The 16,882-nt window shown below is 41.6% G+C and overlaps 1 protein-coding gene and 1 long non-coding RNA gene across 4 annotated transcripts in view; one reads left to right on the top strand and one right to left on the bottom strand.

Moving 5' to 3' along the window:
* Positions 1-16,882, top strand: part of LOC310671084 — a 46,114-nt gene that overhangs the window by 15,652 nt on the left and 13,580 nt on the right. Inside the window, exons 2-3 of the long non-coding RNA XR_014507762.1 lie at positions 14,007-14,162; positions 15,403-15,527. This is a non-coding gene — a long non-coding RNA (uncharacterized lncRNA). The remainder of the gene's footprint in view (positions 1-14,006; positions 14,163-15,402; positions 15,528-16,882) is intronic.
* The window catches only part of GRM7 (glutamate metabotropic receptor 7), a 399,167-nt gene continuing 395,049 nt past the window's right edge, over positions 12,765-16,882 (bottom strand). For all 3 annotated transcript variants that reach the window (XM_083424909.1, XM_083424907.1, XM_083424908.1), the window contains one exon: positions 12,765-14,012. Coding sequence is in view for 1 of the 3 variants with exons in the window: in XM_083424908.1 (XP_083281034.1) it covers positions 13,963-14,012 (50 nt within the window). In the remaining 2 variants the exon portion in view is untranslated. The remainder of the gene's footprint in view (positions 14,013-16,882) is intronic.

Raw genomic sequence — 16,882 nt, 5'->3', positions numbered from 1 at the left:
TCCTGCTGAGCTCTGAGATGTGTTTTGTATATAAAGGCTGACAGAATCTTTTTGGAATTCTGGTCCCAAGCTGTATAGGACTGCTGGTAAGTCTGGTCCCTCACATACTCAAGCAGTTCTGCTTTTTGGAGCTATGTCCCTGCAGGCTATTGCAGTTCAACCCAGGTCTGGCACAAGTATCTAAGAGGCTAGTATTGGACCAGTCATCTGCTATAACTCTAACCTACTTTTACGGTGTTCTTGAGAGAGTAAAGGATGGGAAGGGAGAACAAAACTGTCCAAAAGTTCTTGGAGGAGCCACTTATTAAAATGGTTCCAGTTTGATCCATCTTTAAAAAGCACATGACAGGCTGTGCCTAATAGTTCCCAAATGGAAAGGAATCCTTGTTATTTTTCAATCTCTATTGATTCATGAAGGAGGGAAGATGTCTTCTCTCACACTGCAGAATGCTGATTAAACCCAGTTCTTCTAACTTCTATTCTGCACTGTCATGATTTGGACACTGTTTGTGACATCACTACGGAAAACAGGGTCAATTTCTGGAAGAGTTCGTATCCAGGTCAAGGCTCCGCCATTATTGATGGGCAATACAACATCCACTTTCCCCCTCTTTTTAAAGTCATTTTAACAACAAAGAGGAGGAAGATCTTGCACAGTGGCCATGCTCTCCCACCCCTAGAATGCTGAGGACGCAGCATTGTTTGAGAATATCTGGGGAGGGCACTATTTCCTTCCACAATGCTCTGGGCCATCTGGAAACAGGGGTGGTGGTTCTTTGTTGTTGAATTTTGGAAAGAGAAAAGTAGCTCGCTGCCCAGCCACTATCTGACTGCACTGGGGCTAGTAAGCCTGATCTCCCATTAATTATTTTAAGAATTCCTCTTCCTTCCATTACTCCCAATTTCAGGTGCCCATTTTCAAATACAAATACTTCAAATTCAAAGAGAACTTGCTGGGAACTTGGTGCACCGAACTGCTTTCAAGTCAGACTTTCAGAACGCTCTGCTTGATAAGTGTTTAGGCTGAGCTAGAATTCCTTTTGTGAAATTAATTACTTCTTTTACATAATTAAGTGGCATTTGGTGCTTCTATCTACAGTATTTAGGGTACCCATGCATGCAGTCATCAAATGTATTTATTAATTTCATTTTTAATTCCTTCTCTTTAATCCTTCCATATCTTTATGCGCTTTGCCATTTTGATAGAACCACACAAATTATTTCACTAATTGCTGTTCATTCTGTGCATGAAGCAAAAATGGAGTTGGGGGGGGATCATGAAGGGAAATATCTACAGAAGTCAGGGCTTTACTCTCAAACTAAAGGATGTGAGTAGATGAAAATACAGCAAAAGGACAAGCCTGCACATATTTATAGCGTAATGAAAACTGCAAGCAGCCTCTGTGTGGTAGCTTTTCCAGATTGCCACTGTAACTGGTGATAGCTGAACATCCCTCAGGTCAATTCAGAACTGTTTCTGAAAGCCGTTTTTCAAAAAAGGTGGAAAATAATACATTTCCCCCCATCCAGCTCCAAATTTCAAAGCTTCTGTCGTGCTCCCAATTACGTCAGTGAGAGCTTGATGAATGCAGAAAACTTCCCGAACCCGACTACTGAACTCCTTAACCTGCCCACCTGTTCCTTCTCTTCTCTGAAGCTTATTGGTGGCCAAGGCAAGGCAGGAGCAAAATCTCTCTGGAAACATCTGTTCAGTTCCTCCCTTGCCTGGCATTTAGAAGGTTGCAATGATAGCATCCCAGGGAGCAGGAAACTTGTGAAACATTTTTATTATTCCTAGCCACCTACTTAATGTGATTTTATCTGTGGCATTCCAGACCACCTCCCATTGAGTGTGAAGATCTGCGATTCCTGCATTACAGGAATGACCCTTGGGGTTCCTTTGCATCTCTACAGTTCTCTGATTCTGGGAGAGAGAATGTATGAATGGTTATACTGTGCTGTATTTGGTAAAGCACCGAATGTGGTATAACCGTTAAACATTTTCAACGAAGGCAAGAAACTGTTGTAAGTGAACTGGCTCCAAGCATCAGCAGCTGCGTTGAACACAATGTCAAGTCAAATAGACAACATTTTGTTTGTTTGTTTTAGTTTTGTGGAAAGACGCCAGTGTTTTGTTACTTCTGTACAGAGTAGGAGACCTGGACACATGTATATTTTGGTGAGAGACCACAGCACAGGGCTAAGGCATGCACTTTACATGTCAATCAGTCAAGGCATCTGAAATTGAACAAGATCTGTGAGGAGGAGGAGGAGGAGGAGGAGGAGGAGGAGGAGGAAGAAGAAGAGGAAGAAGAAGAAGAAGAAGAAGAAGAAGAAGAAGAAGAAGAAGAAGAAGGAGGAGGAGGAGGAGGGGAGTTTGAATTTGATATCCCACTGTATCACTACCCGAAGGAGTCTCAAATCGGCTAACACTCTCCTTTCCCTTCCTCCCCCACAACAAAGATTCTGTGAGGTGAGTGAGGCTGAGAGACTTCAGAGAAGTGTGACTGGCCCAAGGTCACCCAGCAGCTGCATGTGGAGGAGCGGAGACACAAACCCGGTTCACCAGATTATGAGTCTACCGCTCTTAACCACTCCACAACACTGGCTCTCTGTTATGTGAGAGAACTCTGCCTGAGACTGGAGAGAAATGCTTCCAGATGACCGTACTGTGCTGGAGACACAGTCTGTTCTGGGGTAAGGCAGCTTTTGATTCCCTATGGGTGAGGATAAATGTGACTATATATTGAAGGACACCCCCCCCCCCCATATCTAGCGCAGGAGGTTGGCCCAAGCAGGAGGCAAGACTAGAAGCAGAAGGAGAAAGTAGCTCACAGAGAGAAGGCCTGTTGTACAGAGTCCTATAATGAATTAATTGTTCAAATCCTCTGATCTGCTCACCATGTAAACAGAGAACATTACATCATGTATACAGGAGAATACACGTATACATGTATACAGCAGAATAAAACAATGATGTTCAGCAATATTTTTATTACAAGGAATAGGAATATAGTACAGAATTTTAAGAGGAAGAGGCCTCTTTGTATCTAAGTTACACTTTTTTTGGCAGAAATGTAGGCCATTTAGAACAGGACAGTGCTTCTGCCATTTCCAGCTGTCTTTGAAAACTACAAGGTTAGAGTTCATGAAGACTACAGTAGACATGGCTCCCTTTTTCACCCACATCTTCTCAGATCAGAGGAGGGTGTCACTCCACAGAGCACACAAACCAAGATTCTGGTATCTTTTCAACAAGACATGGGTCACACTTGTCACCTCATTGTTTGCACTTTTTTCAAACGATGTTTTACAGTCATTGCTGGGATTCCCTTGTGCCAGAGCCAAGGGCAGTGCCCCAGGCCTGAAGGTGCCAGTGTATAATTTTTGTTGCTAAAAAAAGCTGTATCCATTTGAAGATACTTTGGAACACTTGTTCTTTAAAACTTGTGGTTAAACCTTTTGCGTTCTATTTCACCAACATTTTCTCCAATAACTTTCATAGCTTACAGTGAATTGAAAAGAAAGCACAACTAAGTAGAAGCCTAGGCATCATAATTCATTATTATATCATGACAGACTCATGCATAGGATAATCTGAAGCAATTATGTAGTTTGTCATGCAGGACTTCACAGCTTTACTTGCCATGGGGCTCAGCAGAAGTTACTCCATGGAAACAGCCCTGGAGGTAGGAGCAGAACTAATATGTGCTCTACTATGGCCTCAGCTCCCAACCCACAGAATGTGTTTATAGTATCAAAAGTCACTAAGATATCAAGGGTTCCACTCTGTTTCCCTACCATCTCCTGAAGTAGCTCATCAGGCAGAGGAACCAACATAATATCAGAACCTAATTGAGGTCTGAATTCAGTTTGATATGAGTCAAGACAATCTGCTTCATTCAAGTGTATCTGAAGTTGCACAGCCACAGTCCTCTTCAAGGTCTTGGGTGGCATTTATTCAAAATCTCCAGACTCAAAAAGAGCTCCTTAAGGAGAGGAAGCATCATCACCTATTTCAGGTTGAGGGGGAACCATTCCCTCTCATAAGAAGGCATTAACCACTCATTGGACCCACCCTAATAACCCTGTACAGCTATTGCTAAGAAATCACATGGGGCAGGGGAGCTTGGTCTCACTTCTTCATTTGCCTTGTCCATAATATCAGGCTGCAGTAGCTGGAATTGATCCCACATAACAGGACCACTGGTCCCATCACCTACTGGCAAATAGAAGGGGAAGAAATGGAGGCGGTGAGAGGTTTTTCCTTCTTGGGTTCCATGATCTACTGCAGATGGTGACAGCAGTCACGAAATTAAAAGACACTTGCTTCTTGGAAGAAAATCAATGACAAAACTAGACAGCATCTTAAAAAGCACAGACATCACCTTGCTGACAAAGGTCTGTATAGTTAAAGCTATGGTTTTCCCAATAGTGATGTATGGAAGTGAGAGCTGGAGCATAAAGAAGTCTGATCGCCGAAGAATTGATGCTTTTGAATTATGGTGCTGGAGGAGACTCTTGAGAGTCCCATGGACTGCAAGAAGATCAAACCTCTCCATTCTGAAGGAAATCAGCTCTGAGTGCTCACTGGAAGGACAGATCGTGAAGCTGAGGCTCCAATACTTTGGCCACCTCATGAGAAGAGAAGATTCCCTGGAAAAGACCCTGATGTTGGGAAAGATGGAGGGCACAAGGAGCAGGGGACGACAGAGGATGATCTGATTGGACAGTGTTCTTGAAGCTACCAACATGAATCTGACCAAGCTGCGGGATGGAGTGGAAGACAGGAGTGCCTGGCATGCTCTGGTCCATGGGGTCATGAAGAGTCAGACACAACTAAATGACTAAGAACAACAGGGCCAGATGGTTCTCTGTAACCTTCTCCAAAACGGTAGTGCCAAAGGGCAGAATGGGGTGACTGGTTTCATCCTCAAAATGCCTAGCAAATATGTCACAGTGGTTCAGATGTTACAGACTGATCAAGAGTTTCCTTAACCTCTAAAAAGCTCTGCTGGGTAGCTTACTGTGGATGAGAGAAAAGTAATTTCCAATTGCCACCATGGTTACCAAATGATAGGCACAACTATGTGCTCTAATATGTTCAATTGGCTTCATACAAGATTTGTTCCACTTGCACTCTGCCCATCATCCAGCCTGCTTCATTCAACCTTCTTCACCTGGATGAACAGCATTGGAGAAGGTGCTCAGTCATCTTGATGGCCCATTTCTATCTTGCCATTTCTTACTGAGGCCAGAGTCTTGACCAGAGTGTCATGTATGTCAACCAGAAAATCTCTTGGCGCATTCAGGAATCTTTTAAGTTCTCCTAAGTTTCTAGGAGGAGGATGACAGAAATTGGTCCCCTACCATACAGGAGAGGAGTGCTTACCATCAGATCAAACATCACCAGGAAATGTTCAATCCAGGACAAATGTGGTAGTGGCTACCACATTTGGTACCAGATAGAGGGTACCAGACACAGTGAGTGAGGTCTTGTCTCCAGCACCCTAGAGATTGTTCACACTCGATTAGGGCAGCTACCATTAGATCCGTCCATATGCAATGCCAGAAAAGGAGGCACTCTGCTTCTGAGCAATTCAATATCGGCCCAAATATTTTGTATCTGGGACTCAAAGCAGTCACATGATTATCTGGCCTGGCACATGATAGGAAGCCGCATCACTTAAATCTTATCACAATGTGTGTCTTCTCTTGCTAATTTACACATAGGAAAGAATGAAAAAAACAAAACTACAAACCCTCAGCATCTCAACTTTTTGAATGGATACATTTTGGTAAATGCTTCACATTTATTTTGCCATAATGAACAGCGTTTTTTGTATGTCAGTAGATATAGTTTAACTTTTACAAAAAGCTGCTGCAGAGTTGCTGGTTTATTTCCCTCCCAAATATTTACATATAAAGTATACTGTATTTCTATCTGCATTTTTTGCTTAGTGTAACATGAAATCCTTTCTAAATGCAAATGATTCTTTTCTTTTTGTATTGTGCATACCGATAACGTATCAGTTGAGGGTCAATGGGACCCTCCTCCCCACAAAATAGGTTTTACTGGAAATTAAAAACAACAACCAGGAATTGGGAAGATGCTCTGTTATGACTGCTGAGCCTTCTTTCCATGGGCGTGCTTGCTGAAAACGTTTTTTGCTGGAGTTTCCTCCCTACCCCCCCCCCCGGACATCTTTATTGAAAGTTAAAAAGAACCTAAGCTCGGCTTCTGATATTGGAGACATCAATAGTTTCCTTTTTAAAAAAATTGTTAAATTTGCATCCTTCCCTTTCTCCCAGGGTGGAGGGATAGAGCTGTATCTTGTCAGAATACTGATGACACTGCACTCCAAATTCCTGGATGGCAGCTACCAACTTCATAGAGATGTGGAAAAGCTTGGGCTCAAAAGCCATGGGGATGAGCAGTTGTCTCTTAGTACTCCTTCCTGGTAGCGACCCTTCACGTCTTATTCTCTCTAAAACAAACACACCTGTGATTTCAGTCCACTCTACAAATCCAGAATTAGGAAAGGTTCTGGATCATGTAGAATTGTGTGCATGTGAAGGTTTCAGACATTGGCACACACAGACACCCGGGTGGCGCCATCTTGCTTCCTGTTGTTAACCATGATCTGAGCACCTAGATGAAGCTGGAGGGTATGGCACCGTGAGAGGCCAATAAAATTATTAGCATGCTGAGAATTCCCAGAATTCTTTGGTAACTACCCCCCCTTTTTTAACACAAGGGTTGCTTTCACCCTTTATCAACTCTGTGTGCATCACACGCAACAATAGGCATGGTCAGAAGTAGGTGTGACCACCCCAAAATCTCACATATACTTGAGACACACATGGCACATGCTCCCCTCTCCTCAGCTGATCTTTTCAGATCAGTTGAAGAGTGGAGCTGCTGCCCACTTCCTCATCAAATAATTCATCTGATGACCAGAAAGGGGAAAACCTCCATCTCCATCAGGGCACAGGAGTAGGGGGAGAGGTTTAAATTTCTTCACCTACCCTAGTGTTGAATCCATTCTGCCTGCCCCCCATTTTTCTACTGCTGGGATGGGTCAGGGGGAAAAAATAGCTGAGTGGGACTAGTGGTTAGCTCTATACTGTTTTCAGATGACCAAAGTATATAAGGATTTAAAATAAAATAAAATTGCACCCCGCTTTCCCCTTCCACAGAAGGGTCACTCAAAGCAACTACAAAAGCAACAAGGATCTAATGGTTAGAACACAAATCAACAGCACTGAAAAAAGTTGTGTTAGTTTGTGGTTTAATGGTAGGATTGTGCATTAGGATGCAGGGCAAAGAATGACGTCATCGTCTTACTGTATCTACCACTGCAGTAGGAAATTGGATAATGGAAATCAGTTTACACTTTCAGAAATGATGGATCTGCTCAGGATCCATATTTACCGAAAGCCTGTTTCTCCCTGTTGTTTCCCCTTCGTGTAAATATTTAAATGGCTGAGGCAGGTTGCTGAAGTGTGTGATTCATGGAGAAAATAATGAATCCTTCGGGGAATATGTGGGTAGTGTTTACTGAGGCATGTCTTTATGGGTCTGGAACACCTATGGAAATGCATACAGTTTGCCCCTGGATAAATGACTCAATAGCTCCTTTGATGTTAAAGAATCTATTTCAGAGCAGAGCATCCTGGGAAAGCTTGTAGACTGCTATTTAATAAAGAGGCACTAAAAATGGAGAAAATTGGCTATCAGTCATCCTGTTTAAAAATGTAGAGAATGGCTACAACCCAGATATAATACCTTGGCCACTCACATTTCTTCTTCCCACTACTTCTGGTTCGAAATACATATTTAGTCTGAGCAGGAGAAATTGATAACACATATGAGCAGCAATTAAGAACATCAACCCACTGAAATTGGAGGCCAGCATAGCAGTGAAAGATTATTATTATATTATATTATATTATATTATATTATATTATATATTATATATTATATATTATATTATATTATATTATATTATATTAGAACATAAAAACATCCTCTTGGATCAGCCAGTTGCTCATCCAGTTCAGCATTCTGTTCTCACAGTGGTCAACCAGATACCTGTAGGGAACCCTCAAGCAGGATTCAAGCACAAAAGCACTCTCCCCTTCTGTGGTCTCCAGCAACTGGTATTTGCATTGCTACCTCCAGCTGTGAAGGCAGAGCACAGCCATCATGGCTAGGAGCTGTTGATAGCCTTCTCTATGAATTTGTTCAGTCGTCTTTCAAAGCCATCTAGGTGGGTGGCCATTACTGCCTCTTGTGTGAGCAAGTTGCATAGTATCATGAAGTTGCATGAAGAAGTACTTTCTTTTATCTAGCCTGAATCTTCCAATCTTCAGCTTCACTGGCTGTCCATGTTATAGTGCCATGGATAGTTTTATCCTTTTTGAGGTAAGGTGGCCAGAACTGTACACAGTTTTCCACATTTAACCGCCCTGTATATTTGTATAATGGCATTATGATACCAAGTTTTATTTCCCATTGCTTTCCTAATGATCCCTAGCATGGAATTTGCCTTTCTCATGGCTTCCGCACACTGAGTCAACATCTTCATCAAGCTATTTACGACCACCCCAGAGCCTCTTTCCTGATCACTCACTGCCAGTTCACACCCCATGAGTATATATGCAAAAATTAAGATTTTATTTGCCCCTACATCCATCACTTTACACTTGTTTACATTGAATTGCATTTGCCATTTTACCTCCCATTCACACTCTCTTTATGTTTTAACAATCCTGAAAACTTTAGTATCAGCAAATTTGGCCACCTCACTGCTCACCCCTAACTCTTGATCAAAAGTATAAGTCACAATACTGATCCTTGGCAGACCACACCTTCTACATCTCTACATTGGGAAAGCTATCCATTTATTCCTACTCTTTGCTTTCTGCAATGTAACCAATTCCTGATCCACAGTTGTGCTGTGATTTTTCTGAATACTCAAGAAGCAGAGTCCAGGTTTGCAGGATCTAGTTTGCTATTTTTGTTGTTTAGTCGTGTCCAACTCTTCGTGACCCCATGGACCAAAGTATTGGAGTCTCAGCTTCACAATCTGTCCTTCCAGTGAGCACTCAGGGCTGATTTCCTTAAGAATGGCTAGGTTTGATCTTCTTGCAGTCCATGGGACTCTCAAGAGTCTCCTCCAGTACCATAATTCAAAAGCATCAATTCTTCGGCAATCAGCCTTCTTTATGGTCCAGCTCTCACTTCCATACATCACTACTGGGAAAACCATAGCCTTAACTATACAGACCTTTGTCGGCAAGGTGATGTCTCTGCTTTTTAAGATGCTGTCTAGTTTGCTATTTACTAGAAGCTTAACACTGACCGACCAGAGACTATGCAAAATAATGGCTCTGGGTGTTGCTGATGGATCCAGTTACAAACTATATCCATACAGAAGAATGACAGATCAGAGATCCAGCAAGATCAGGGTAACAATGTTGTTGCTGTTGTTAAATGATTGAGAGTCAGAAGCTCTTGCTGATATGCTGCAAAACATCAATCAAGTCTACTGGTGGATGGCAATCTCTGTCTTTCCCCCACTCATGCCTGGCCAAAACCATAGATAATGTGGTTCCATCACTGGTAGTTGGAAAGACAATAATAACGTTTATAGTCATGCCCACTTTTTGAAATATTTCCTACCAGCAGTGGATTCTTTTTGTTACACCAAAATGCTATGGAATATATACTTGCATAATGAAGGCGTCTTCATTTGAGCTCCAATACTTTGGTCACCTCATGAGAAGAGAAGACTTCCTGGAAAAGACCCTGATGTTGGGAAAGATTGAGGGCACAAGGAGAAGGGGGCGACAGAGGATGAGATGGTTGGACAGTGTTCTCGAAGCTATCAGCATGAGTTTGACCAAACTGTGGGAGGCAGTGGAAGACAGGAGTGCCTGGCATGCTCTGGTCCATGGGGTCACGAAGAGTCGGACATGACTAAACAACTAAACAGCAACATAACTTGAAACCTACTCACACGACCCATAGTTAATATAGTGTTGCCATATATTGTTACATGTTCCACACTTAGCTCAGTGTTGATAAGTTTCAGGGACAGCATTTACACTGCTTTGATCTCTTTAGTAGGACAGATCACTGGAGATTTACAATGTTTTTATAATGTTTATTTACAAAAAGACAATTTGAGCATAGGTGGAAGTAGACAGTGCAGCACTCCTGCCTAGTAGCAGATCCACTGCTTCATCAGCTCTCCAGAAAGGCAGAGAGCCACCCATAGATGCTCTTAACCTTGCAAATCTCAAAGCTCCTTGCCTCCCTCCATCTCAGTTTTTTTGCTAACTGTAGTGTTCTTCTTCTTTTTTGCAAAAACACCTTCATTTGAGGAGGCTCAGAAAAGGTATGTTGCCTCCCTCTCCTCCTGTTCAGAACATTCAAGAGGTATTTCCAGAAGCCATATTTTAACAATTAGCTCCCAGAACAACACATTTCATTACCATTAAGGAACACCAGCCAGTCATTCTGGCCTGAGCATTATTTTGCCTAAGCCTCAAGCTGTGATCCAGGATTGCTTCAAGTCAAACCCACAGTAATTTTCTGATTCACAGTAATCAGATGACAGTCCTATATGCTTCCTCCATCTACCTTAAGATGAAAAAGTCTGCATGCAATGCTCAAACTTTCCTAGACCCCCAAATATATATTTTTAGAAAACCTATATTTAATTTTTATAACTCAGTGTTATGTTCTGTGTAACTCAGAAGTTTGGGGAGGCACCATGGCTCATTGGTAGAGCATCTTTGCATGCAGAATGTGGTTCCAGGTACAATCTCTGGTATCTCCAGGTATGACTGGGAGACAATCGTGACTGAAATGCTGGAGAGCTGCTGCCAATCAGTGGAGATGATACTGAGATAGATGGACCAGTAGTCTGACTCAGTAAATAAAAGGCAGTGTCCAGTGTTACTAAACGTCCAAAATAGAATGCATTATGTGTTCATGTGCTCTATGTTTACAGTATCAACAGACTGGATCAAGTGTAATACAGAAGCTTGATCTATAATTCCTAATCATAGTTAATTACCTTGTTGCTTGTAATACTGTGAAGAAATCAGGAAAGGAGTACACTTTCTCATGAATTTACCAAGTATAGGGGAAGCAAAACTATATTTTCAATAAAAATAAATAAAAGCCATTGGACATTTTTCAATTCTTTTTTGAAATGACATTTGAAAACGAATGGAAAATGGAATGCAGGTGTTAACCCTTGTACTCTTTGCTTTTACATTGCTCACATTCCTTATGAATGATTTACTTAAAAGTTGTTTTCCAAGATCGTCACTCCTATCCAGCTATCCCTTAGAGCAGGGATGGGGAAGCTGATGCTGTCTGGATGTTGCTGGACTACAGCTCCCATTAACTTTGACTATTGTCCATGCTGGCTGAGCCTGATGGGAGTTGGAGTTCACCAGGGCACCAGGATTACCTATCCATTCCTGAAAATGCCTTAGAAGTCCCATACCTACCACAGACTCACACATTTCACTGAAGTGGCCGCTCTCAGTCTGAATGCAGATTTACCATAAAGAAGTGAATGGTGATGCTAAACAGGCATTCTTTTTCAACACTGCAGTGCATCCTGAATCCTGGATAGATATGGGATGCATAATGGTGGTTATGGTGATTTTCCATATATTCGTGTGAATTGTATGTATATTTCACTGAGGTATGGCTCCCATTCAGGTATGGCTTTTGAAAAAGTTCTTGAGTGCCCTCTCTTCCCCTTAAAATAACAGCATCAAGATCCAGTCAAAATTGGAACATGAAGGTTTTCATCCATAGCATTCTGTTGTGGGCTAATGCCTCCCGGCTGTCACATTTTGTTTTGATGCTGATTACCTTCATCAGTATAATTTATCAAGTTGTCTGGATAAAAAGGGACGATAAATACTTTGGAATCTAATCTTCAAATTAGACAGAAAATATTGCTGCATTGCCTGAAGGTAGCATGCAGGTGTGCCATCTCATCTGTCGGGAAAGAGAATCTAACTGAATCACCTGTCTTGACCTGTATGAGTCACCCTATTCTTTTTCTTTCATCCTATAGAAAACTTGTTGTGTGATCCTTGGAGGCCTTTTGAATCACGCCATGCTGAATTTGGCCTCATTTTCATTGCAGTCATACTGTGAAGGGATGAATTTAACTTATATCCAACATCTGGCAACCTTCTTACACACAGACTGACTGTGGAAAGCAAAATTACCCACATGCAGTCACTAGTGTGGTTGTAGCCTGTTGCTTTCTCAATTGCTTTTGATCAGTACTCAAGATTGCTGGGAATCCCAAGTAAAGGAAAACCTCTTGGCAATCTCATTAGTTATGGGCAATAATTAATACTTCCTATCTTTATAAGCTACTGTACAGCGAGCCCTATGTTCATTTGGAATATTTAGAGTGACCATACCCTAAAGTGGTTGCCTGTTTTCCAACCTACCTTTACATTTGCTGTGTATATACAATTTATATTCCAGTCACAAATAGACCCAATCTGTGCACTTCACCTTGGCCAAGAATAGTCTTCTGTTCAGCAAGCAGCCAATTCTGGAATCCATTCCTCTGTCACACAAACACAGGGAACGTGCTTTTTCTTGCGACTTCTTGCCTGTCTCGTCTCTATCTCAGCAAAGACTAGCCACCTTGATATAACCTTGAAAGAGAAGTGGGGTCCCAACTAGAAAATAGCATTTTTACAGTAAATAAAGAAAAGTTAACCAAAATGTTTTATTGATACATTCTTAGACAATATCACAGGTTTGAGAGTATGGAAAGAGGGGAGTTCTGCGGCAAAGATGGTTCTCACTAAATTGGCACATAAGCAGCAAGATTAACGAAATTACTTATTACAAACAGTATAAAACATACATGCTTTTTTCCCTTAAAAGTCTTTTTTTTTTTTTTTGTTTAAATCACACTGGTCAGTCAATAGTGGGGCATTAACAAAGAAAAAAAATCTTTTCAAGACATGTAAAAGCCGTTTTCTTTCTTTCAAATACCATAAGAATTATTGAAATTATTGCAAAATAGTTATATACCGTAATGAAAAGAACAAAATAGAAACACAAATACAAATATCCAACATAAATTATTAACATGTACTGTAAAATACATTACTGGCATGCATTCCAAATATCAAGACGACCTCTATCAAAATTCAGCAATCCGTTCTGCTTTCTCTGTTGCCATCAGAATTATGAAAGGCAGAGAATGGAGGTGGAGGTGGAAGAAAGGGGCGGGGACAGAGTGAGGGGCTTGCTTGGTCAGCACAGTTTTTGGTCTTAAGTATCTTTTTTCTCCCTTTTGTTTTAATTAAAAAAATAACATATATGAATTGCAGTGGTACAGTAATAATCATACAAGTCATGTACATAAATTCTTTTAAATCTCAGGGGTTTTGTCGTTTTTGTTTTCGTGTGCTAAAGTTAGAAAGAGCAGGGCTTGCATGATAACTGTGCATTCAAAACCAACGGTGAACCTCTGAAACGACATGAATGGCAATATGCAAAAATCCCTCACAAACTGTACAGAAAGTTCAAAAACTTGCAGTTTGGAAGTACATAGAAAGACAAAAATAGCCCCTTGAAAGTCACCATGGCCAATTGCAGTTCACCCGGGAGAAGCTGGTCGGAGCTCATAGGTCATACCTCCCATACAATGAAGAAAAGGTCCAACATCACAGCCCAGTGGCAGTGCCAGTGACTTATTAAGCCAAGAATAAGTTAAGGATATTTTCATAGAGCAGCTGTTCAGAATACTTGGATCCTCCATAATAACTGCCTGGCCTTTCAACGTCTCCAGCAGTGCATACGCTGCGGTTTCAGGAACAGGCCTACACGAGGTTAGGTGACTGAATGGATGAAAATCTCCATCCTCCCATGGCTCCGTCTGATGCAGCTGACTAGATAACCAGATTGTTATAACTGACATACTTCTTTTTTGCAGCAGGGCCTGTGGAAGAAAAGGGCAAGAGAAGACCAATCAGCAATACAAGGACCTGCTGCATCTTCTGCTATGGTCTGTTGGTAGATACCAACATTTGGGAGTTGGTGTTCTACGGTGAGAGAAGAGGGAAGCAGAGAGGCACAGGCATGCATGCAGGTACATAAAAATTACCAGCCCATAAACATTATTACAAGTCCATCTTCCTAGGCATACCGATGTAAGTCATTTCTTGCATGTAAACAGCTTGCAAGTCGTACCATATTTTCCCTGGTGTGTGTGTGTGTGTGTGTGTATGTGTATATATATATATATGTGTGTGTGTGTGTGTGTGTGTGTGTGTGTATGAATATATATATATATATATATCTCCATATATCCATTGCAAACCAAATCTTGCACACCAGTTTACATGTGGCTGCACAATGTGCACACACATAAGGTGGATTTTGCCTAACAAGTCCCATCAGCAGAAGCCCTGCACAATGATTTGCGCAATGGGGCTTTGCCTCCTCTTCTTCCCCCATGCCCTCCGCCCGGGGTATGTATGTCAGGAGATCCAAAAAAACCAGCATGTGGGGAAGGGAGAGGCCGGGTCATTCTCTCCGGCAAGTTGAAGTTCTTGCGCTGGCAGAATGCTTGATACCACGTGAGATTGAATCCAACCAAGTCATTTCACAAGTGGAATGACGTCTCCTTCCCACTGTGCCCTCCCACCCTCCTCAGATCTGCTTCTAAAGGTTTGGGGAGGCCCCAGAGCCCCTACTGACACAGAAGTAACTGTGGGGCTATTTGGACGCTTGCCGGTAATTTGATTTTACAGCTAAGCCTGAAATACTTCTGTTTGCGTAGCCACCATTCACATCAGACAAAATCAATTTTCATCTCAAAGTAACAGCCTCAATTATTGTCATCAGTGGCAAATTGCTAAATGGCAATTGGTTGTATATAAATATATGAAGGGTGAATAGCACGCTTGTGTTTATTATTAACATTACATCTGTTAACCTGTAAGTATGCTTACAGCTGCACCGTTCAGAAAGAGCAGGGAGTAATTCGATCCACTAGGAACTTCTCCTTAACAACCACACTGAAATAAATGGTGGCTATGCTTGTGCCCTGGCATAAGTTTAATTCATTCACAGTGTTTGTGGAGGACCAGCTGCCGGTGGATTGTGCTTGTTGTTATTGGGGAGTGGGCGCGGGGGGGGGGGGAATCAGCTGTAACTTTCTAAGCATCTGCTGCTGCAAAATGCCATCAATCTAATCAGAGAGGAGCACCTGGTAAACAAGATCCAGGCAGTAATAATGGCAATAGCGTTAGATGCCCTCATATATACACACAAGAATGGCCAGAACAGATTGCAAACTGACTTTGGGCTTTGGATCTTTCCAACAGTTATTGATATGAAATGAAAGGCTTCGTATCAGAATTCTCAGTTCTGCAGCACACAGGGATTGTGTAGTGATAGTACTGAAGAACAATAACCCTAAAATGTTTAAGTGAAAAAGGGCCACAAAAAAGTTAGGTTATAAAAGTGTTTTCAGAATAAAACAAAGATGTAATTAATAGCAGCAGATGACTTTTTTAAAAAAATATTTTTATTAAAGATTTTCTTGGTTTACAAAGTACACGCCTTCTGACATTTTATATAGCTTTCAGTTCACAGTTCTAAGAAAGCTTTGCAATCATTAATGAATTCACAATGGAGCAAACGTCCAACTTGTTCAGAACTTGAGCCTGACCAAGCCTGTTGCAGTGTATCAAATAGGCATTGTTGAATGCTAGGTGTGTGGCAGACTGCTAATGTTGCCTCCTGCAGAAATAAAATCCACAGTTGGGCAAGCAGTTGGCACAAAATAGTTGGCAAGATTTTGAGTTCTCCAGGATGGGCCTTGTGTAAAGCAGGGGACACATTTTTAAAATGTGACAAATTGGCCTGATGTTGTAGCCATCAGATTTGCATCTAGACTCGGTCTCAAAAGCGGAGCCTTCCTTTGTCTCTGCAGGGTGCTCTTTAGGGAATTTACCATTTGAGGATCCCATTCACTCCAGCTGATTTGGTTTCAGCTGACTTCAGAAGCAGCTCACCTGATGGCACACAGCCACAATGTTTCTTTCCTGGCAGCAATGCTACCGCTTACTGAGAGAAGGGTTGAGTCAACGCAGGGGGTGGCACAGTGGAGGCACACTGGTCAATCCGGTGCTCTCGCTGGTGTGTCCACACTGCACTGACTTCCCTGCTGCATCATCCCCTCCTGGTAAGAAGGAACAATACGTACACTGGGAATCTAGAGTTGCCACTGCCCCTTGGAGAAGGAAGCTGTTAGACTATGCTGAGTTGGACAAATTGACTGGAAAGATTAGATACTTAAGAGACCAAAAGTTCACCGAGGACTGGGGAAAAATTGTGGAATATCTGGAGAGTATAAGTGAGGGACAAATAACGCTGGAGGGATTTAAAAAAGCACTGTGAAACGCGAGAAGTATTGTTAAAAGGGAATAGAAAAAAAAAGGTTTAAATAATGACAATACAAACTTAAGAAATGCGTAAATTAATAATGACTATGAATGATTTACGGAAAAGCTGAAGGAAGTCCAGAAAAGAAAGATTTTGTGAAAAATTGGATGTGAAATTATTGTGTGATTTTGTTTTTGTTGTGTGATTTTGTTTTTGTTGTTGCAAGCCACTTCTGATGGCCTTTTTTAAAAAATAAAACTCTTCCTAAAATCAATATTCAGCTTTGCCAATATAAAAACTCTCTGCCTAACAAGAAACACGTGTTTCAGGCAGATTTCGGTAACTTCGTGTTTTTGAAAATCTGGGTCGGCCATTGCTTCTTTGTCGCAGGATTCTAGATGTAACCTGAAACTTGTG

The sequence above is a fragment of the Podarcis tiliguerta genome, assembly GCF_965153285.1.
Source record: "Podarcis tiliguerta genome assembly, chromosome: 2".
In the NCBI taxonomy this organism is placed as follows: domain Eukaryota; kingdom Metazoa; phylum Chordata; class Lepidosauria; order Squamata; family Lacertidae; genus Podarcis; species Podarcis tiliguerta.
Note: the sequence above shows the minus strand (reverse complement) of the source record. Positions and strands in the feature narration are given on the sequence as shown.